The 21,792-nt window shown below is 45.8% G+C and overlaps 1 protein-coding gene across 6 annotated transcripts in view; it reads right to left on the reverse strand.

Annotated features, from left to right (window-relative positions):
* Nucleotides 1–638: 638 nt before the first annotated feature.
* CACNA1E (calcium voltage-gated channel subunit alpha1 E) overlaps nt 639–21,792 on the reverse strand; it is a 391,046-nt gene continuing 369,892 nt past the window's right edge. For 5 of the 6 annotated variants that reach the window (XM_058539921.1, XM_058539922.1, XM_058539923.1 and 2 more), the window contains 8 exons: nt 21,575–21,682; nt 20,900–21,000; nt 20,504–20,610; nt 16,510–16,621; nt 13,484–13,612; nt 12,294–12,474; nt 11,107–11,297; nt 641–9,543 (listed from right to left, as the gene is read on the reverse strand). In XM_058539921.1, coding sequence (XP_058395904.1) covers nt 9,001–9,543; nt 11,107–11,297; nt 12,294–12,474; nt 13,484–13,612; nt 16,510–16,621; nt 20,504–20,610; nt 20,900–21,000; nt 21,575–21,682 — 1,472 coding nt within the window. In that variant the 3' untranslated portion in view covers nt 641–9,000. Of the gene's footprint in view, nt 9,544–11,106; nt 11,298–12,293; nt 12,475–13,483; nt 13,613–16,509; nt 16,622–20,503; nt 20,611–20,899; nt 21,001–21,574; nt 21,683–21,792 lie in introns of all 6 variants that reach the window. The other variant, XM_058539925.1, reaches the window with a different exon arrangement.

The following is a 21,792-nucleotide window of genomic DNA, read 5'->3' on the forward strand; positions in this document are numbered from 1 at the left end:
GGAGACTTATCCTAGAATGCTGGTTTTTGTTTAATTGATAAAAGAATTATTCAGGTGAAAATAATGAACTGAACACTAGGATTAGAAGAAGATGATGCTTCCCCAGGGAGAATGAGAAGGAAGTTGTTCCCAAAGTGGAGAATCAAAGGGACCACTGGACCCAGGGGCTCCTTCTTTCCTTTTATTAGGGAGGTTATTATGGGTAAATTAGGAGTGATATAGGCAGAAAGAAAGAATGGACAGTATCTCTTGAAAGTCCTGGAGAGTCTGCTCCTTTCTGAATTTGGCAGCTAAGCTGGCATCCTGTAATCCTCCTGTTCTTTCGGAGAGGAGGCTGGTGGCAGCTCTTCCAGTCATGAAGCCCTGTGTTCTGTAAAGAGATTCTCTTCCTACTTTAAAACTCCTCACCTGGAGATAGTATTTTTCTGATGAGAAAAATCTCCACAACTTTTTCAGGGAACCAGTTTGTCTGGTTATTTTTTTTTCTTTCCTCCAAGACAAAGGACATTTTTAATAAAAGAAAATCTTCACGGGCCAGGATGTCCTTGGAACTTTGAGAAACTCTGGAATTCCTCCTAACTAGCTGGGCTGAGCAGGTGTCAACCAAACACACTGCAGAACCTACTGCCCACTTACCCCGAGAGTCCTGGTGAGGCTTCCCTCCCATGATCTCCCTTTCTAGTAGGAGCGAAGAAACAAATTGAGTGAGTGAGGAGAATCAGGCCAATTAATTCTTTACAACAACGTTTTATTTATGTATTCTTTTCTTTGACCCCCCACCCCAAAAAACGTTGAAGTTGTTCATCCTTCTTTTATTTTTAATAGTTTTCCTTTTGGATCCAAACGAGCATTTATATTACAGGATCTCCACCTGGTCAACATGCAGTGCTGAACTCTGGCTTTAGGAGAGATGCACTGATACTCTGGGTGGGCCAGCACTGGCTGCCACTCAAATGCCATTACTAAAGGGGCATCAGGCTGGCACACCACAGTGTATGCCGCCCCAAGGAAGTGTCTCAAGCGCCTTGCTCACACGTGCTTTGTAATGCAGGTGGCAGCGTTTCAACAGCCTAAGGCAGAGCACCCACTTTCCCTCTTGATCCCATCTTACATGCTCATCCTCTAAGAGCAAACCAAGGAAGGAATGGCCTGACCTTGGGTGCCAAAGGACAGAGGCATGGCCTTGACACCCTGTCGTTCACTGTCCTTGTAACACTATCCTTTGAGGCTAGTACTGGTGCACCCTGCAGAGTTTGAAATCTACTCCTGATAAAGCTCATCCCCTGTCCCACTCACTGCCCCTCTCCCCTCCTGTGGCACTGGTACCACTAGGAAGATCAGTGAAATCTCTCCACCATTGGCACGACTAAATCGAAGAGTTGCTAAAGTCATAGAGATTGTCTTTGGGCTGCTTTAAAGCAAGAACCTCCTTTCTCTCCATCTCCCAGGTCTGAAAGTTTTTCAGGGCTCTATGAATCCTCTGAAGCCTTCAAATCCACTACCCCAGGTGACTTTAAGGGAAAGAACCCCTCTGAATCCAGGATCATGCTAACAAGTTGACTGTGATTTAGTATAAGAGAGGATCCTAGGTCGCACCTCCCTGAGCCTTCCTCTTCCTGGGACTAGCTGGAATTTTCCACCTCAACCTTGTCCTTGTACTATAGTTTGACTTCCTAGCCTCTACCCCAGTTGTCCCACCTATGAAATGCCACATATACTTGGTGCATTAGATTTTTATCTTCCATTTGTTTTGCTGGGCGAGTTCCGGATCCTGGACTCAGTTTGAGTGAAGTTGGACTGCTCTCTAATGTCACCAAGAGGGAGGTTCCTCTGCAATTGCAGCACTTAGGGTGGCTTTGTATAAATTTTGGCTTAGTCACAAAACACCAGGATACAAAAACACTGATTGATGGAAGTTTGGCCTGCAGGCTAAGTATATATCCCATGGTAGCCATTTAAAATTCAATACTTATGTTTTTACTAAATCTGCTGGGATCTGCTTAATGTTCTACAGCTCCGTATCAAATGTAACTAAGACCAGAACTACCATGTACTTTAATTGGCAGTTAAGATTACATTGTTTAGCCCTCATTCCATATTACCTTTATTTTTAAAAATTGATTAATGGCACTTTGAAATTTTGGAGTGTGTTTTTACTGCTCATCCCTTATAAAGATTTCTAATAGATTTGCTTTGAGTGGCGGTTTTTGCGCGACGCAGGCCATCACTGTAAGAAATCAGAGTACTGGAAAGAAAATTGAGTCACCAAACAAGGTCAAATTCGGATTTGGCAGCTTTGACTGGTTTAGTTTCCTTTTGGTTTTGGGGCCCTCCTCTGAGTGAACCGAGAAGAAAGTGACACTATCTGGTACAAATGCTGGGATCTGGCTCCAGAATATAGAGAGCCAGCCATTCTTCTCTCTGACAAACTGGCAGAACAAAGACAGAGAGAGAGAAAAGACTCATTCAGATTTCCAATGCTGAGTAGGAGAGGAGGTATCGGTGAGGATCCTAAGTGTTAGCTTGTGGGTATTTGATCTAAGACTGGCTGAGGTGTCCACAAAGAGAAGACCCCGGGGAAGCTCTGAGCATGAAAACTCAACTTCCTTCCTGGATTATTTAAAAAAAAAAAAAAAGTCCGGATTTTGTTGTTGTTATTACAAAGCTAAGAAGAGGAGGAAGGGAAAATGGGAAGAATACAGTGTGAAATTAAAGCAAATCCTGGATTCAGGTTCCATTAAACATGAAGTTTCTTCAAAAATTAAATGCTTATCACAATGCCAAGGAATTCATTGGTGCTTAATGGGATAGAAGGAGTGAAGGCTTTTCTAAATTGATTTGTGGAGACTAAGTGCTTTAAATGATGAGTTATTAACTTACTTACAAACACTTGACACACCCATGAACTAGCCCAGTGTCAGTATTTCAATTTTCCTAACCAAGGAAAGAAAGTAGACAGATGCAGTAGCCATGCTGAAGGCACAAGTTAGTACAGAAGGCTGGAATATAATTTATTATTTTGACTCCCAATAATTTTCATTTACCAGATTACTTCACTCTTTAAAATTATCTTCTCAGCGAGAGAAAATATGTAAATTTCGTATTTATTGGTTCAAGATGTCCTGAAAAAATTCTATATCCATTCAATTATTTCCTTGGCTTTCACTGAAGTTTTCAGGCAGTTTTTCATTAATCTAGATTGTACTTAAAGTCCCTAGAAAGAGAATAGACAGAGAAACAAGAGACAGAGGTTGACTTAGGAGGAGAAAGAAGACAAAAAGGAAACCAGAGAAGATAGAGCTGGTAATGTGTAACCTCAGATTTTTGACTCAAATATCACACCATTAAATTTGATGGAAATTAATTCCTAAAGGGAAGCTAATTCAGAAATACTGCAGAGCACATATTTATCCTTCTTTGTTGTCTAGAGCAGGTCTGTTACCAAAAACCCAACCAAATAAACAAACAAAAATAAACACAAATCCCCTTACCTCTTTTTACCTGATTTACTCAACTCTTTCAAAACCCAGAAATAGGAATTCAAACCTCAATAATGTATTTACATAGTAGCATGGCTTATTATAAAATCTCTTTTTGCATTTAGAAGGTCACGATAGTAGCCCCCCCTATTTTTAGCATGGGGGAGGGAGCAGAAGGAAGCAACACTACAAAAATAGAAGTGCAGTTTGGGGGCAGCAATGTGATTAGACTCTGCTGAGTCCCACTTTTACTTCTCAACTTACTGGCTTGAGTTTTATTAAGAGAAGCTTTCCAGGCCCTTTGAGTGGGTTGGGACAATCTATGAATCTGTTATCTTTGGCTTGGAGTGATCGCTCTGGGATGCATAAGCCTCAGAGGGTCAAAGCAGAGAGGATTCAAGGGAAGAAAAAGATGGCCAGAAACCAAAGATAGTTTTTTCTGTTCCTAGTCTTGTGTCCCTGCAAGGGGTCCATCTATATTCTCTGACTGGGTGAGCTGCAGCACATGACAGCTGACAAATCATCCCAGCAGTCTTTCTGTAGCTGAGTCTGCCGCTGCAGCCAGCAGAGAAGCCATCGGCTGCTGCTCTGTTGGGTTAGACCTGGCTACAATGTCCTGGGTGGTTCAGAGAGGAAAAAAACCAAAATCAGAAAGACAAAGCAGCTGATACAGGCAGTGCTTATTAATGTGGGATCTCCTGTGATCACTTCATGGAAAGGTTAGGTCATAACTCCTGAGTTAACTTTGTTTGGCTTTTGTTAAAATAAGAGTGTCAGTGTGGATACAGTTACTCTAACCTGGACCTGATTCCTTATGGGGCTCTTCTCTGGATTTAAACCATCATGCCCTCACTGGCCACTTGTAAGAGGCCCACTTCTTCCTTCTTTCTTGTATCATCAAGTCCTCTCCTGAACCTCCTGGATGGTGCTCAATGCCCCAGAATCTGGGAGGGAAGGATGGACAGGATGAGTGAGAAGCAAGTGAGGAAGAGTCTACCCCAAGGCATGGAAACACCTCTCCTCACTGTGATTCTTTGCACACACTGGCACCAGCCATTAAGGGTCTCAAAACATAATAGATGTGAAACTGATAATAGCAGTGAAAGTTCCTTAACCTTCAAGACTCACAACATCCCTGCAAGATAGGTGACTATCTGCTCCCCTCCTGCTATACATATGCCTTTTTTTAAAGACAACCTCATAATAGTTATATATTATAGCTGAGCTGAGAAATTAAAGCATCTCTCAACTTGTCTCTGGCTCAACCCACTAAAGAAATACTCCGTCCAAAAACGAGCATCCAGAGCAGGCTTCAGAAATAGGATATAATGAAGAATTGAGAACTTTCTTAAAAAAACGAAAATTATTAAATTTTGTTCCCTTATGCCAGGAGAGACCTACCCTGCAGTGGGCTTTCATTGAGTATGTGGACATTTTATACACACTCCTCCACACACCCCAACAGTCCTGCATCTTACACTGTTTCAGATCATCTTGTGAGTATCACCGGGTGAGTTCCCAACTGTATTTCATGAGACTGAAGCATTCCCTATCAGCAGAGGCAGGCGGGTCAGCAAATAAGCTTGGACTGGGTAGATTTAACTGTCTCAGGAGTTGGGTCAATGCTGACATGCGGCAAAACACGGGCTGAGATGGGAGTATAGAGGGCAGAGGACACTCAGGCTCATCACAAAGACTGTATGGGAGGAGGATGTGTGTAGGGAAGGGAGATGCTGGCTGAGTGGAGGAATATGAGGTCTTCTCTTTGTGACCCCAGAGTCAAGGGAGGGCAAAATCCAGAACATCTGGAGTTCAGTTTCAGAGAAATATTCTCAGTGGTCTCAGCACCCCACAGCGACACTGAGTGGGGCACAAGAGTGAAGCCCAGAATAGAAACAGATTCTTCAGCTAGACAAGTGGATAGCCTCACATTGGGCAATTGTATTCACGGCTCATGTTGAACCTGGGGGACACCCAAGGCATCTCCCTTTACAGTGCAGGTAATTCTATCCTGCCGGCCTCTTGCAGGTCACCTTGGCCTAGAGCCACATCTGAAGGCCTGGTGTCATCTGCCCTCTTGGTAACTGAGAGAGGGACACATAAACACACAGAGAAAGAGAAAGAGACATGAACTCCCCATCAGAAGTCTGTCTGGAGCCTTTAGTTGAGAGAGGAGGTATCTAAACACGAATCTAGTTAGAACATCCCCCTGCCTTGGTTTCTTTTCTTTTCCTCCTCCTCTCTGTTTTTCCCCCTCAATCTCCTTCCTTCTTGTTTTGAGGAGATGCTGAAGACTACCATTAGCAAGGGAAACTGGACATACAGCTCAAGATTCCTCTCAGGGCACCCACAGCACTAAGGTGATCATACTGTGCATCTCGAACACTGGGAGTCATCCTATTTTGCTTGGAATTCCTCAAGATGCTGCCAAACCTTTAATCCAAAGAAAGAGAAGCCTGGCTTTTGAGATCTAAAGGGGCATCTTTCTTTTCAAGGAAAAAAAGAGGCAGAATCTGATGCCTAGGAAGGGATGTCCTGGTCGGCTATTAGAGGCAGGGTTGGAGTTTATATTTATTCAGAGGCAGAAGGAAACCATTAGAAGATTATGGTAATGAGTGAGTTCCGTGACTTAACAGAAAGGTGTCATTTATTTTCTGGTCTTAATAGAAGAGTAAATGCAGGCTAAGGGATAAGAAACCCAATTTCTTGGTCAAGGGAAGTTGAATAAAAGCAATGAGTTCATAAGTTCACTGGTTCTAGAAAAGCACAGGTGGTCGGTCAGGGGACCGCATCTGCAGTGCTTTGCGCCACTTTATTCAGGATTCAGTGCTCATGTGTATGTGAGTTTAAGGAGTTCAGGTGTCCAGGAAGGTTTCCTGGCACAGTAAATTTAGTGTTCATAATGTTGTCTGCAGGCAAATTCCATTTCTGGTAATTGCTTTGCCAGCCTATATTTCTCCTACTGCTGAAATGGCACAAGGTATCACTTCCAATTCCCTTTCTCAAAACGCAATGCAATAGACTCGCTGGATCGGAATGGTTGTCCTGTTGTAGGCCTGTCCCTGGGGAAAGCTGCATTTCCAAGGTGGAAGAAAGCAATTTTGTGCGCACAAAGCAGCCCATAGCAGCACTTTGGCATGAAATGACGCTGAGCAGAGGAAACCTTAGAAACAATACCAGGCCCAGCGCCAGTCTTATGTAACAATCACGCCTGTTAGGATCAGGGTGTTTATATAGTCACGTTCACATCCCAGCTACTCCCGAGCACACAGGTGCTGAGTGGGAGGGTAAAAGGGAGATGGAAGAGGGTCTGGGAGTGGGAGGCTTCTGTCTCTGACTCATTGGTCTCCTGCCCTGGGACTACTTTGGTTGGGGGGCTGACCGTGGGTCACGAAGCTCCATCAATATCTAGAAGAAAAGGCAGGGCCATGAGAAACGATGCTGCAGCCACATGGTTGTATTTGGCTTTTCAGGGCCGATACAGCTATGCCTTATTTGTATGTCAACGAAAAAAAAAAAAAAAAACTTCATAAGAAAAAAGAGACTCCTTCTAACAGCCACCAACTGCTCCCACCCAAGAGGTGCAGTCTGTCTGGGCTGGAGGAGGATAAAAAGAGTGTTTATCCACTGTGATCTCAGTCCAGGGGTCTCCGAGTCTCCCCACGGAGGGTCCTGTGAGGCAGGCTCCATCTGTTCCTGGCTAAGAAAGGCGGTCCCTGCCTGGCACCCCTCTCCTGGGGATCCTTCCAGCTACTGTGATGGTGCTGGGTGACTGGGGAGGGACTTAAGGGATGGTGCATTTCCACCACATAAAGACAGTGATGTGCTCCACCGAATGGACAATCCATACTAAAGGAGCACGCATTAGCCCAGACAGGGCTCTCTCTTTGTCAATGCTTCTGAGTTTTGGGGTTTAGGAATGACATCGTGGCCTGAGGCTGTCTTCTGCCCAGCTCTTACTCTGGGGAGACGGGGGGAACACTCATTCTGGCCGAGGGAAATATTCAGGGCCACCGGGGCCCCAGTCTTATCACATTGTGTGATGAGGCCCCATCAGAGCCTACTTTGCTAGAGGGAGCAGCTCAGGTCTAAGCTGAGGTATATTTTCTAAAGTATCCTGACAAACTGACCCTCAACCGCAAACAGCTGAAGAAGCTGCTAGACCAAGGGTCCCTCCTCACAGGAGGTCCTCAGTAAACTCAGACTGACTCTCTCCTTGAGGCTTCTCTTGTTTCAAGCTGTTGGCCTTTCCCGTCTCTGTTGAAGTCCCTACTAGGGGATGTGTGGCCCTCCTTGGGTATGTGTGTGCTGCCCCCTCAAGGAGCGGCAGGGAAGGCTGGGCCTCTGGCACTTGGCCTTCCTGGGCTTGGCACAGCACTGGCCTTGCTGCTTGGCAGAGAGGCCCACTGCCTCTTGGACCAGAGTCTGGGCTGACATTCAGCCAGTATGTGCAGGTACGACCATAGCACTCTTTCACATACTTCTATAAGGGTTGAAAAACAGACTCTGCCTTGAGTCCCTTGAGAGCCCCTGCCATCCTTACCCCATCCTCAGTGTTCCCCCATGGCCAGCATCTGCAAGGCTACGGCCTGGCATAGCATGGGGCTAAAGCACGAAGGCCAGACTCCACTCTCACCAGCTGGTGCCCTGGCCATACAGGTTGTTGAATGCTTTTAAAATATCACCCTTACCAGAGGCCCAGGCACCGGTGGACCCTGGGGGACCTCCTTGGCCTATCCTAACTAACACTCTCAGCACCTACTGAGTGGGTGACAGTCTTCAAAGAGACAGGTCTGTACCCACCAGCACCACTAGCGTTCCGTCTCTTTGCCCCTCTCCTCTACAGTGTGGGCTGCTCGGCTATGGCTTTGCTCATCCAGAACAGCCCTTGCTGCTGCTGCCACAGCACCCTGACCCCTTCCGCTTCAGCTCTTTCCTCCCTCCCGCCCTGCCTCCTACCCCTGGCATCCAATGCTCCTGAACTTAGCCTGTGCTTCTTTGGGGGAAGCAAGCCACAAGATAATGCATGAGATGCTGCTGCAGTTGCCCTAGTGGCAGTGGTGCTGGCTGAAGAGCAAGAGCTGGTGAGGGAGGAGATTCCTCTCCTATGGTCTCCACGACTCCCCACTTAAGAGCCAGAAAGTCTTCCAGGCTTCTCAGGGCAACGGGTGTAGACACAGGCCAGCTCAATCCTTCCACAGCTTTTAGAAAAGTGGGAAGGGGCAAGGGGAAGCAAAGCCATCCTCGTGTCCCTTCTCCCATGGGAATAACCCTCCATGTATTTTCTTTCCCCAGCAAAGAGGCAGAACTATGGCAGTGCCCATCTTGCAAAGGGAAATAAAGCAATTTGGTGGGTTTGACTGGTTTTCCTTTTGTCCTTTCCTCCTCCTTCTCTGATAATGCATGGTGTCCTTCCATCTTCCACCTCCCTCTTCCTCCCCCCCGGCCACACTGGCTTCCCAATTCAGTCTTGGTTTTCTCCGTGTGAGAGAAGAGCATGCATCGGAGGGGTGATCAGCCTCTAGCATTTGTCATCTTCTTCCGTGTCACTCAGGAGGTCGCTGACAGCTCCACACATCATGCCTGGCCCAGGCCCCCCACGCCTCCGCCGCCGATAGTGCCCGTTGGGCATCTGCCAGCTGTGTCGCAGGGGTGGGGCTGAGCCAATGGTGTTGGAACGGCCCAGGCTGGTAGCCACAGCTGCTTCGAAGGTGAGCGTCTCCTCCTCGCCACAGTCTGAGGCATGGGAGTCTTCGTGCTGGGCCAGGTAGGGCTCGGAGATGTAGCGCTGTGGGGAGGAGTGTTGGCCCTGCTGTGGGAGCCGGGAGTTGGAAGACTCGGTCAGAACAGTGTCGTTGATCTCCAGAGCTTGGGAGGTCAGCGGGGAGCCGCCCTCACTTCCGTCAGCGGGTGGAGAGATGCTCCCGGCGTGTTGCATCAGGGAGCTGTAGGAAAGGAGGGGCCGAGGCTTCGGAGGGACTGGCGGGAGCTGCCGACGACTTCGTCTTGGGGTGCTGGTGTCAGAGATGGAGGGGATGGAGCTTTCACTCAGGGAACCCGTGCCCTGTATGGCAGGAGAGACATGGCACGTTAGACAGGGTTGGCATGATCCCTATTTGGGATCCTGTTAAGGTCCCTAACCCTTCTTACAGAGAGCTCTTGGAGTCTGAACTCTGGGGGAGGGAGGCCTGAGTTGGAGTCCCCTTTGCTACAAGTCATATCCACTCAGGGGCACAGGGATTAGAGAACATCGAGCCGTCAATACCATCTAGACCAAGGCACGACAACTTTTAATACGCATGCATTCTCTGGGGATCCTGTAAAACTGCAGATGCAGGCTCAGCAGGTCTGAGGTGAGGTCTGAGATTCTGCATTTCTAACAAGCTCCCAGGTGTTGCTGGTCCATGGAACAAATACTGAGTAGCAAGGATCCGGAAGCTCTATACATGTAACAAGTGGCACAGTGAAGAAAGACTTGAAACTTTTGAGAAAGACAACTACATGAAAGGTGAATGATGCTCTGGAGTTGCTCTGTCTGGGAAACCTTTCTTGTGAAGTGGGTCTAAGGGAATGGCAAATACTTTCCCTCATCTTCACTTCTGGCCTCTGTGTCTTTGGTGGCTTGCTGAGATTAACTCAGCTTCTACACGCCACACACTCATCTACTGGTTCAGGCCTTACTTGACCTGCTCACCTATTCCCAAGGGTCCCTGAGCCCAGGTGATGGTAAACGGACCTCCAGGATGGTGTTTTTCAAGGTATGTGTGACCTATGAGCCACCTGCTCATACATAATCTCCTGGGGAAGGTCCTTCCAAATGCAGATTTCTGGGTTTCACTTTCCAGCTGGTCTCACTACTGAAAGAGAATCCTTATGTCCCAGGAATGTGCAGTTATAACAAGCTACAGGTAATTCTATTGTGCACTAAAACTTGAAAATCACTGCTTTAGAAGTCAACTTCTCATCTGCCTCTGTCTGTAAAGTCTGCCGTAGCAGTCTCCCTTTCTCCCTGCCCCGTTCATTGTTGAGTGGGTCTCTCATCTGGGCTCTGACAGCCTTGAGAGAGGTAGGGCTGGGAGTGAGGAGTGGTAGTGAGGAGGAAAACAAGGCCAGAGAATGTCTTCACATAGCTCTGGTAGTTATTTCTCAGGCCCAGGCTGGTATTTCAGCAACAGGCCAGAAGGAGAGACAGTCTTCCTCTTGGGATGGCTGTAAGCTAGGTAAATGACGTTGAATTGATCCGACTTATGAATCATCATTCCAACTGATACTAAGGATCAGGTGACTGACTGATTTAAGATACTTTTCTGGCTAAAGGACCATCCTTTCCTCCAAAATCTGGCTGAGACATTTGTAAACTTATTTATGACTTTGTATCTCAGGATTCTCAGGACTGGGGTGGAATGACCTCTAGACACCATTGTCTTTCTTGGGGGACTATCTAGTTCTATGTGAATTCATATTTCTGAGTAACAAGCATTAAGTAGTTAACCTCGATGCACAGTGGATGTAGTTTCCTGCAAAACTGAGGTTCCTGCAAAAATGTGTGTCCACATTTTGCACCTAATGTTAACAGACCACCTTTCTCTGTCTTTCTGCAGAGGCTCAACTTCCCGTCTATGCTCACCTGTCTGTTGGGGGTCTGTGACCTGCCCTCGCTGGGAGACCTGGACTGATGACGCTCTGGGGACTCCCAGTCGGCCTGGGTCCCTCGCTCCTCTGAGTTACAGCGGGAGACATCGGGAGAGAGAAGATGCTTTCGCTCTTTCGATCGTCCCCGCTCTCTGCCCCCTGAGCGGTGGGTGTCAGACTTGTGGCCTGTGAGAGATGACAAAAGCACCGATCATAATTCTGCCCATATTGGTCACTAAACATAAAGAGAAGTCTTACAGCCTGGGACTGGACCCTAAAGGAATCCTGGTTTTTTCAAGCACATCAACAGATGATCTGAAAGGGAGGCAGGAGGTTGGAAAACCACCCTCTTATGAAGAGGGAAGTATGCAAGTTCCCACTAGAAAGACAAGTATGTCAAAGGATGCAATTAGTTCTCTTCTGCTTCTCTTTACACGAGACACAATTAAGATAGAATCTTTGCCAACAATACGGCCCAGGAATTTTCTACACCCTAAACATGAGTATGTAACGTTTTGGGCAGAAGGTGACACCAGTAGAAGGGAATTAAGCAGTTGCTATGAATTAAATAACAACACAGCTAATGTAATGCCAGGGTGAGAACCCAGGGACTGAAGTCAAAGGATTTCACTTCTAGTCCCATTTCTGCCACTTACTAGCTCTATTATATGGGGCATGTCACTGCTTTTTTATCTTTGTTTCCTCTTCTAGTAAAATAGAGTTTGAACCAGACTAACGATTTTCTGTTTCTATCAATATGCACTTTTTCCTTAAAAAACAAAACAAAAATACGTAAAACAATTTCAGGTAGCACTATTTGGCTGGAAGTGGAGTTGGTAGTTAAATCCCTGCCCCGTCAGGGGTCTGTAATACATTCCTAAGGAACCCCAGTGGTTTTGCAGAAGGCCACCTGAAAACCTCAATTTTAATGATCTCTGTAGTCCTCCTCTGGAAGAAAGGAACCTCACCAGCCTCTGTGATGAATACAGAAGGCTTTGTTGTTTTGTTTCAGGATGAGAGTCAGACAGGGAATCCCCTTTGGTAAGGACCATTCTTCCTTCCTTCAGCCCGACTCAACCTGTGTGGTTATCTGAATTCTGTTCCAGAGATTTTCAGCCCTTGTCACAATCGACCTGTCAGGGCAGGAGCCCGCAAAGAGGCAAACAGCGAAGACCCCCTCACCTGAGTCAGAGTTCAGGCGATGGGCTGACAGCCTCAGGGAGGAGTGGTAACTCCGGCGACGTGACTTGTAGGTGTTTTCACTGCTTCGCTCCATGGAGAATTCCTCCAACCACGAGGAATTTGAACGCTTATCCCGAATCGTGGAAAATGAACGTCTCATGGAGCTAGAGTCTGTCACCACCTGGAAATATGAGCCCCCAGAGGAACACAAGGTCTGGATTAATTAATTAAGGGTCTAAAGGTGAGGAAGAAGTGGGACAGAGATTGTTGAAGATTGCAAATTGTAACCTCCCTTGAATCCCTTTTGCTCAGACCTTAGCTGAAGGAGGTTGTTCCAGAAAGTGTCTTTATGACATGTTAACACAGTCACTAGGACTGGTCCAGGGTCTTCTCTTCATGCTCAAGAAAGCAAGCAGCTGAGTGTACTGTGCAAACTTCCCATAGAGCCATCTACCACAGGGACTCAGCCAGGACCTACCTTGCGCAACTTTGAAATATGTGAGGACAATTGTCAAAAAGTCTACACCATGAAAGAAGCATGGCTTTGCCTTTTGTTTTTTGCCCTCGCTAGAGAAGGCCCTGCCAGATAGCACCAGGGCTTAGGAGAGCTTGCAACTGAACAGCTACTAAGAAGGCACTGCTCTCTCTCTAGCATCAGTCCCACCTAAACTCTGGCATTTTGATTTGCCACAGATGTTAAAACAGCTCCACAAAAACTTCTTGTCTCTGTCAAAACTTGATGTAAGACAGACAGACAGAAAAAAGAAACCAGGAAAACAGACAAAGAAATGAGGCGTGGCCTGCACTGGTTAGGAGAGACAGTCCTGACACAGAGCTGTGTGTGTAAGTTACTGCATATGTGCTGGAGGAGCCAGGAAAGGAGAAAAGGAAGGAAAAATACACAGGGAAAATATCTCTTGTATGGCTGGTTGAGTCTTGACGATGTTGAGCCCATTCAGAGGGAGTTACACCACCTTGCTGGCTAGGCTGTTGTGGTTAGGGCTTCACTGAAAACACACTGTGGAGGAGCAGGCTCCATAGAGAAGGCCCACGAGCCGGGTTTTGCTTATACAGAAGGGGTGGGGGCAAGTCAAGGGCTCACCTGAAAATATCAGATGTTTTTGCATAACCCACCAATTCAACACAGCCCAGGAGGCCACTGCATATGGTAGGTGGTGGTTGCTTTTTACCTGGGGATCCACAGTCAGGCGTGGCATAGAGGATGCCCTCCCAGATCCCGCATGCTCCTGGGTGTCCGAAGGAAGGTAGATGCCATGGTTAGAGGGCTGCACGCTTTTAAATTCACTAACCTCTGGCTCCTGGAAATAAACACACAGCCAAGCTTGTGGGACTTGGTTCCATCTCATTGCTTCTCATCTCCAGCAAATGATTCTGCCTCCTCCATACCAAGAATGGCTTTTAGAAGAGAGACTTGGATCTTTAAGGTCTCAGTTGCATGTGGACATAAGTGTGTCTGTGTGTGCACATAAGTGGTATACCAGATGTCCCAAACAGAAAGCTCTAACTGGGATTGCAAGGCAAAGATTACCTTTTCTAGTCAAGTATCATCTTATTTACCACTAAGCAATGCTTCAGATCTTATAGCTTTGTTAAACAAACATTGTTGGTCGTAATACTTTTTATATATGTAAAGTTTACTTTCTGGGAGTGGGTTGTGTTGGGTTTATTCTTTTAATCTGAAGAAGTCATTTATCAAGTAAATAGAAACCAGTATTCCCAGGAAAGTCACCAATTTCTGTTGTCAACCATATCTCCTCAAACCTTAAGACACATAATTTTATTAGTTAAGAGTTTTCTTATGATTGAACCTATCCAAAAAATGTGGTGGGTGGCCATCTGTCAGGGATGCTCTAGACTAGGGCAGTCCACAGAAATATAATGCAAACCACTTATGTAATTTTAAGTTTCCTAGTAACTACATTTAAAAACATGAGAAGAAACGTGAAATTTAATAATATATTTTATTTAACCCAATATATCCAAATTTTCTCATGTCCACATGTAATACAGCACATCTCAATTTGGACTGGTCACATTTCAAGTGCTCCATTGCCATATGTGCCACATTGGACTGTGCCACTCTAGAGCATGAGAAGGTCGGAACGAAAATCTCTAAGGTACTGTCTAATTCTTTTATGTTATTTTCCTGGTTAAAGAATGTCAGTTTGGCAAATGTACATGCTCTATACAGATAGCTAGTGTCACTGCATAAAGAGGGGAGCTGCCTTAGCCACCAAAGAGACCTAGGAATATCTTGAAAATCTGGAGATTATACCAGAAAAAAAATTATATTTAGTAAATGACACCCTAAAAACCTGGGAATATGAGTAGGGCACTGCTAAAGGAAAGGGTGTCCAAGACCGCCCCCTCCTACCCCCGCAGGCTCCATGACCATTTGGCTGAGTGGTTCCTGGTGTGAATGGGAGGCGTGCCTCCCCAGGACAAGTGATATGTGCACGTGAGGGAGTTATAGCGTTTGCAGTACATGCTCTCTATAGCACACAGGTCCGACTTGAAACAGACGTGGTAACAACACTGCAGTCTATGGGTGTCAGAGGTGGTGCAAGACACACACACTCCATATGCACACACACAAATCGCGGCCACGCCTCAGGATGTAGAGCAGGGGGCCCCAAGGGATGCACAGGAGTACACAGTGGTGTGTAGCATGAGCTGACACCTGAACTGAATTACAGACACCAGTACTGACAATGAGATGAACACATATCCAAAAGTCCTGGCACTACGGCTCAGCCCTGGGGAACCGGCAGAAATGATGATGTAATAAAGCCTCCCTGTGAAAGAAAGGATACATTATTGAGATTTTCCCACCAGACAGATCGCCAGGCAGGCAAGCTGTAAAATGCTGAGAGGCCCTTTTAAGAAGCAAACTATCTGTACCAATTATCCTCTAAGCCTTGGTGCTAAGTTATTCAAAGAGGAAGGCAAGGAATTATTCCCTGGATTCCTACTCGCCTTACCAAGAACACCCTTAGGCATCCACTGACACACTGGGGGTGATCTGGTCCAGCTGTCTCCCCAACACCACCATGCACAATTCCCTGTCTCAGCAGTCACAGGAATCACCCATATGTTTGAGCTACTAAAGTGTTTTGCCCCCTCTGAAGGGTACCCATTCCATTAGATATGCACTGCACCTGCGTCATCCACTCAGGATGGCTCTAGGGTACGTGGTACCAGTACACAGTACACAGTACACAGTAGCAGTGGGAGGGGTCAGGAGAGAAATGAAGGGGAGAGAAAAAAACCAGATGAATTATAATCAAAGTGACACAGAACTCACTTAGTACAAGCTATCTATATGGACTTTTGCAAATGTTGGGTTTTGTCTTTTTCTCTCCAGGCCAATGAACACTTGGGCTTCAATTTTAAGCTCAGGAGGGAACTTGACCTAAGGCTCCTGAACTAAGAATAATAGTAAAGTCTATTATCTTTGGGAATCACATTTTAGCTTTATATTAGCAATCCGCTAATATAAAGTTCAATCCGCCCTCTCTTCTCCAAGCTTAAACTTTATTCAATAGGTTTCTGGGGAATTTTAGCATTTATGCTAATAAAGACTTTAGGATCAGGAGAGTGATTTTAGGGACCTCATAGAATGTATCTGACCTTGTAAGAATTGTGACCAAAAGGGCAAATTAGCCTGAACCCACAGAGAGCAGAGGTAAGAGACGACCCTTCTGTATTTCTTGGTGGACAGCTAGTCCCTGTTGCACATGCTACCCGAGTTCTCCAGGAGGCGGGCATTGCTAATGGGCTGGGTGCGGCATTCCTGTGTTCCCCTAAGGAATACCTGGCTGCACTAAGCCACCGGGTGGGTGCCACTCGTTCTGTGATCATGCATCCTAAGGCTCCCTATCAAAAGCAAGATTTTATTTGTGACTTTTGCTTCTACATTTGATGCTCAGGGGCATACGTGAAGGGGGCTTGGCCTGAAGCAATGTAAGTTCCTGCACTGGGACTGTAAAACCTAAAGAGGGAGTATTTGTCAGAGAACATGAGAAACTCAGCTATGAAAGGGGAGAGGGCAGGAATCTTCCAGGGCAATTGGTTGGACTATCAGAAAGGGTTTTCCTGATGGATCATAGCTATGAAATAAAATTTTGAAAATGAGAGTAGGAGGGATCAGGAAACCAAGGAAGTATTTTTGAGGTCATGCAACTCATTCATTCACCAGAGATTGCTGTTCCTGGAACTGTCCATCATCAGCTGGGTCCATACAAGCCAACTGGAATATTTCCTGGGGGGAGAGTGGACTCATCGAAGGGTATCCACTACGGCCACTCCTGAAAAGCAATGCCAAATTCAGAGGTAATGTGTACATGAGAGAGAGAGAGAGAGAAACAGTCATGCCATTGCTGCCACTACCAATTCCCACCCAGACAAGACTTCCTTCCCAGCAAGGGCAATACTCTTTCGCCTTGGATGGCTTGTAAGCCTGGTAACTTACAGGTGGCTGGCCCTAGAATAGAAAATTACAAAAAAAAAAAAAAAAAGCGCATCAGAAAAGAGAAATCACTGTTTTCAACCTGCATTTGGAACCATTCATCATTCTGCTGGCGACTAGCATATCTGTGACAAATGACATCATTTGTCACACTCAGCCATATGGAAGACCAATGCTAGACTGTAAACCTGTTTCTGCTCAGCTTCTCCATTCAGCAGAAAAATGCCATAGTTTAAACAGTGAACAGTCTGTTTAAATATTAGGCAGTCATGGTCTTTGAAAAAGTTTCCTCCACTCTCAGTAAGGATATGGTTTTATTGTGCCAACATCCCTGGCCAAACCAAACAATTCAATGCCATGAACATTTATTGAAGGGCTACTCTGTGCCAGATGTGTGTCTACTGTGTCTGTTGGTTTATGGACTAGGTGGAATGATTTCAGAGGTGGTGTTGAGGTGACAACCTCTGGGACGATGGCTTATATATAGGAGGATGCTTAAAGGGTGATGAAGCAAGAAGACAGGGACAAAGTTGGCCAAGTGTTTAGAAGCCTCTGGATGAAAGGAATGGGGGGCTGTCACAATATGCCTGTTACTAAACCACTGTTCGGTACCTGCAGACACTCTTAGCCAATGGGATCCACTGGGCTAGTGAGGAGAAAAAGAGGCAGCCAATCTTTCCTGAGAATTTGACTGTTGCTGCCCTTCACTGCTGCTAGTACAGTAACAGTTACCTTTGACCTACTCAAGAATGCAGGTTGAGCTTCCTGATCATGGGAAGAGGGGCAGCAGCTCTCTCAGTGGCGGTGGAGCCAGGAGGAAGAGATGGGACACTATCTCTTCCAGTGATAGTCTACTGCTGATGACTCTGAATCCAACTGAAAATCTGAGGCATGAGCAAGGATTGCCAGTTACTTAATCCATAGCTACAATCTTACTTAGACTGGGATCACAGGGAAAGATTTGAATATCAGAGAATCACCTGACCTGTCCCCTTGCTGCCAGTGAGGGCTTTAGCTGAATTTTTACAACTGCTAGAAAGCAATCTGATACTTAAATAACCTGCTTAACTGTCAGTCATCTTCCTCAGTGTGCCTTCTCCTGAGAACCACTGGGAACAAGATGAGTACTACTGTATTAGAAATGGGTCCCCTTTTGTCCTACAGAAAATGAATAATTGCAAAATCCCCAATAGGTAGAAAGGACCTTTGGAATCACAGAGTTAAATAATTTGAACCAAGAGTAACCTCTTACTTTGGAAACCTTGTCTAGCTTCTCACTGTTGTTAGGATAAAGTCCAGAATCCCAAACATGGCCTCTCTTACGATCTGGTTTCTACCTTGCCAGGCTCCTCTAGCGTCACTTTCCCCCTTGCTCCCTGAATGCTAGACACACTGGACTCTTTTAGTTCATTGAATGTGCCAGGCTTCTTTCTGCCTTAAGACTTGAATATAGGTGTTCCCAAAGTGCAGAATGTTGCCGCCTTCTCCCCTACAAACTCTTTCCATGCTATATTGAATTCATCCTTTGAAATTCTTATCAAAAGTTACTTCCTTAAGGAAATCTTCTCTGTTATCTCCCCTCACCATAACTGGTCAGATCTCCCTCTCACATGCACTCAGATCATACTGCATTTTTTTCTTCCTAGCACTTATCAGAACTGTAATTAAATCATTGAAAATGACAAGTTTTCTTCTTTCCAATAATTCTCTTTCATGCCTGATTTTCTATCAGATATAAGCTCAATGAGAGAGGAGCCCAGTCTGTCATGTTTACCGTGGTGCCCACAGAGCAATCTCTACTTGAACAATACAGGGTTCTAGAAACACAGAGGGTCCTGAGGAACCAGCCTGCTGCTGACCAGTGTCCCCATTTCAGGAAATGTACCACATCTACCCAAAGGCTCAAACCAGGAACGCAAGGGTCATTTTTGAGTTCTCCCTCTCCTTCACTTCATGTAGCAAATTAACCTCCAAATCCTATCCATTCTATGTATTAATTAGCTCTCAAATCTGACCTTCTCTCCCCATTTCTATCCTATTAGTCCAAGCCACAGTCATTAATACTTTACACACTTGCAGTCACCTACTCAATGGTGTTCTGTCTCTTGAGTTGCTCCCCTCCAATACACTAAGTCCACACAGGATTCAAGAATGATCTTTGAAAAGTCCAATCTGATCATGTCATTGATGTGTGAAACCCATTATCCTTGGATGAAACTGAACTTCTGTATCCTGCTTGTAATGCTCCTACATCCTGCCACCTCCCCTGAGCTCTCTGTGCTCCAACCATCCCGACAGTTTTTAGGTTCCTTAAACTGAACACACTTTCTCTAACTTCTCTTGAAGAGCTTGCTTTTGAGTCTCACTTAAATGTTACACACTTCCTCAGGGAGCCCTCCCCAAATCCTAAAACTAGGTGCGCTGCTTAGCTTACATGGCATCACAATGGCCGACCCTTCTGCATCTTAACCTTTATTACTCTTGTAATATCTTTTTCAGATTTGTCTCCACGAGGACTGTGATCACGTTGACTGCTGAATCCCCAGTGCCTGAGCCAACTTTTGGGTCACACTGGCTCTCGATAAATATTGGTCAAATCAATGAGTAAATGAATCAATAAATGTATGGGAGAGAAGCTGGACTGATCCTATGGTAGGAGTTAATTTGTACAGCAAATTGTTGTGGATAAAACAGATCTAGGTGGGGGAATGTCCTCCATTTCTAAGCCAAAGACCCTTGAAAAACACTGTAAACCCTCCCCAAGAGGTGGTCCCACCACTCCTTGTTTTCTGAGGACAGGAGAATCCACATCTTGCTACCTCATCACATCGAATGTTTGTAAAAATGACTGATGGCCTTGGACGTGACTCTGGTCCTTTTCTTTCTTCCAGATGTGCTGGATTGCAATCTCTGAAAACAATGCTTTTTCAGAAACAGGCCTTCAACACCACAGGCAGAAATTAATGGGGTGCGAGATTCCAAATGGTATTCTCACGGAGGAGTCATTCCCAAGCTCTGAATTTCACTGCCCTGATAATTACTGAAGTTGTGATACTTAGTGATTATTGGTTGCATGAGAACTAGCACTGGGTTAGACCTGACCACAAAAACTCATTTACATTGGGTAGAGGGACTCACGCCCTTTGGGTACCCACCTCACGCTTGCTGATGATAGTGAATGTTCTAATGAGACATGTATATCATCATAGATCATTTATGACTAATGAGCAAATTGGGGCTAAGGCTTGCAATTCAGAAGAATTGGCAAATTCCTTAATTAGGGTTTTGTTTCCACTTTCAATATAGAAAATAAAAAAAATTTTTTTTGTCCAATCTTAAGGTTCCTTTTGTTCATTACAGATAACAGCATAATAGGAAAACTCTGGACTTAGAAATAACCATATGGCTTTGGGCAACTTTTTTAACCTCTTAGGCTCCAGTTCGTAAAGTGGTGATACTAATATATACCCACATAGACCCTTCTTCCTTAGTCCATTCACAGTGCTCACCGTCTCTCGAGTTGGCCACAATACTAAACATGCTTAGTCTGCTTTCCTATTACCTCTGCTGAATAGCCATTTTAAGATATACAATATTATCTCTCAACCTCAGAGTTAGTATTACTGCTCGGGCACTTCTGGGCCATGAGCTTCTGGCCTGCACGATGGCATGAGTGACAGCATGCAGGCAGGAGAGCTGAGGACCCTTTGGTCATACTCACAGGCCAGAGACAGGGTCCTGCTGGAGATAAGGCAGGGCTTTGGCATTAGCGATGATCTCCTGAGGCAGAGACGAGGGCTCCATGCGCTGGAACATGGGTGCATTTTTCTGTGTTGAAAGCAGGAAGGAGAAAAAGGAACTCAAATGACTGTGGGGGAAAATACAACTTAACTTGAGTAAAATAGGAGCGTGACTGATACCCTGTTTGACTATTTTAACCTTTGACCCATTGGGTTTCTAATCCCCCGATCCTAGCAAATTCCAGAACCCTGCACTCCTTACTTCTGATTCTAAGCATTTGCAGGGCACCGTGCCCCAGGGATGCACAGGCCTGTCCCTACAGGGGCCCTCATGTGACCCCTCATGGCCCACCCCCCATGCTGTCATTGACCCTCACCTGTTCCTCCAGCTGCTGCCTCTGCTTCTTCATCTTACTCTGTTTATAGTAGTCCATGATCATCATTGCTGCGTAGATTTTGCCCACAGTCAGGTCAGAGGCTAAAAACACAAATGTGGCGTGGAAGGGAACAGGGAGAAGACAGGTGGGAGAGAGTGAGGACACCTCTAAAGCTTTGTTCCCCACTCTCTGAAGCAGGTTTGCCCCTTCAGCCACCCATCCCTCCAACATTTACTGAGAGTTCCATATGTGCCAGGCACTGAGAAGACAAAGTGAACAGGTCCCCATATGTATCCTCAGGAAGCCTCCACGGCCACCCACTGAGGGTGGTGATAAACAACACATTAGTAAGCATCCCCTCCCACTGGTCTAGATTTCCATCTCTAAGTTACACTACGTTTTTCCCAACTGCATGAGGGTTTGCTGAACAGTATTATGTGGAGGGAGAGAGCTATGCACCCAAGAACTGTCACCCACAACCACCGTGACCTATTTTAAGAAAATGTTTTCAGTTAATAATGACAAAAGGGACTTAAGATGTGAGAGATTTTAGTTTCCTAAGGATAAGAGAGCAATCTTCCCTTATCTCCTTGATTATTCTGTGTTCCTCCAAAAGATGTGGTCTTGGCATGCTGGGCCCAAAGTGACAAGGACACCCAGGAGGAGACCCTATACCTTTGGGCATGGGCACCAGCAGATCTAGCATCTTTTGGGACAGATGAGGCCAGATGGCCAGGGTCTCCTTTTGTAGCTCCGCATCTAGCTGCTGCCTGTCTGCACCGCCTAGAAGAAGATAAATTATTAATAAATAAAATAGAGCAGACACAGAAATAACAAGGACTGACTGAGGGAGTGGGTGGGGGTAGGAGCTGAATCAGCATGGCACCTCATAT

The sequence above is a fragment of the Diceros bicornis genome, chromosome 4, assembly GCF_020826845.1.
Source record: "Diceros bicornis minor isolate mBicDic1 chromosome 4, mDicBic1.mat.cur, whole genome shotgun sequence".
Lineage (NCBI taxonomy): Eukaryota > Metazoa > Chordata > Mammalia > Perissodactyla > Rhinocerotidae > Diceros > Diceros bicornis.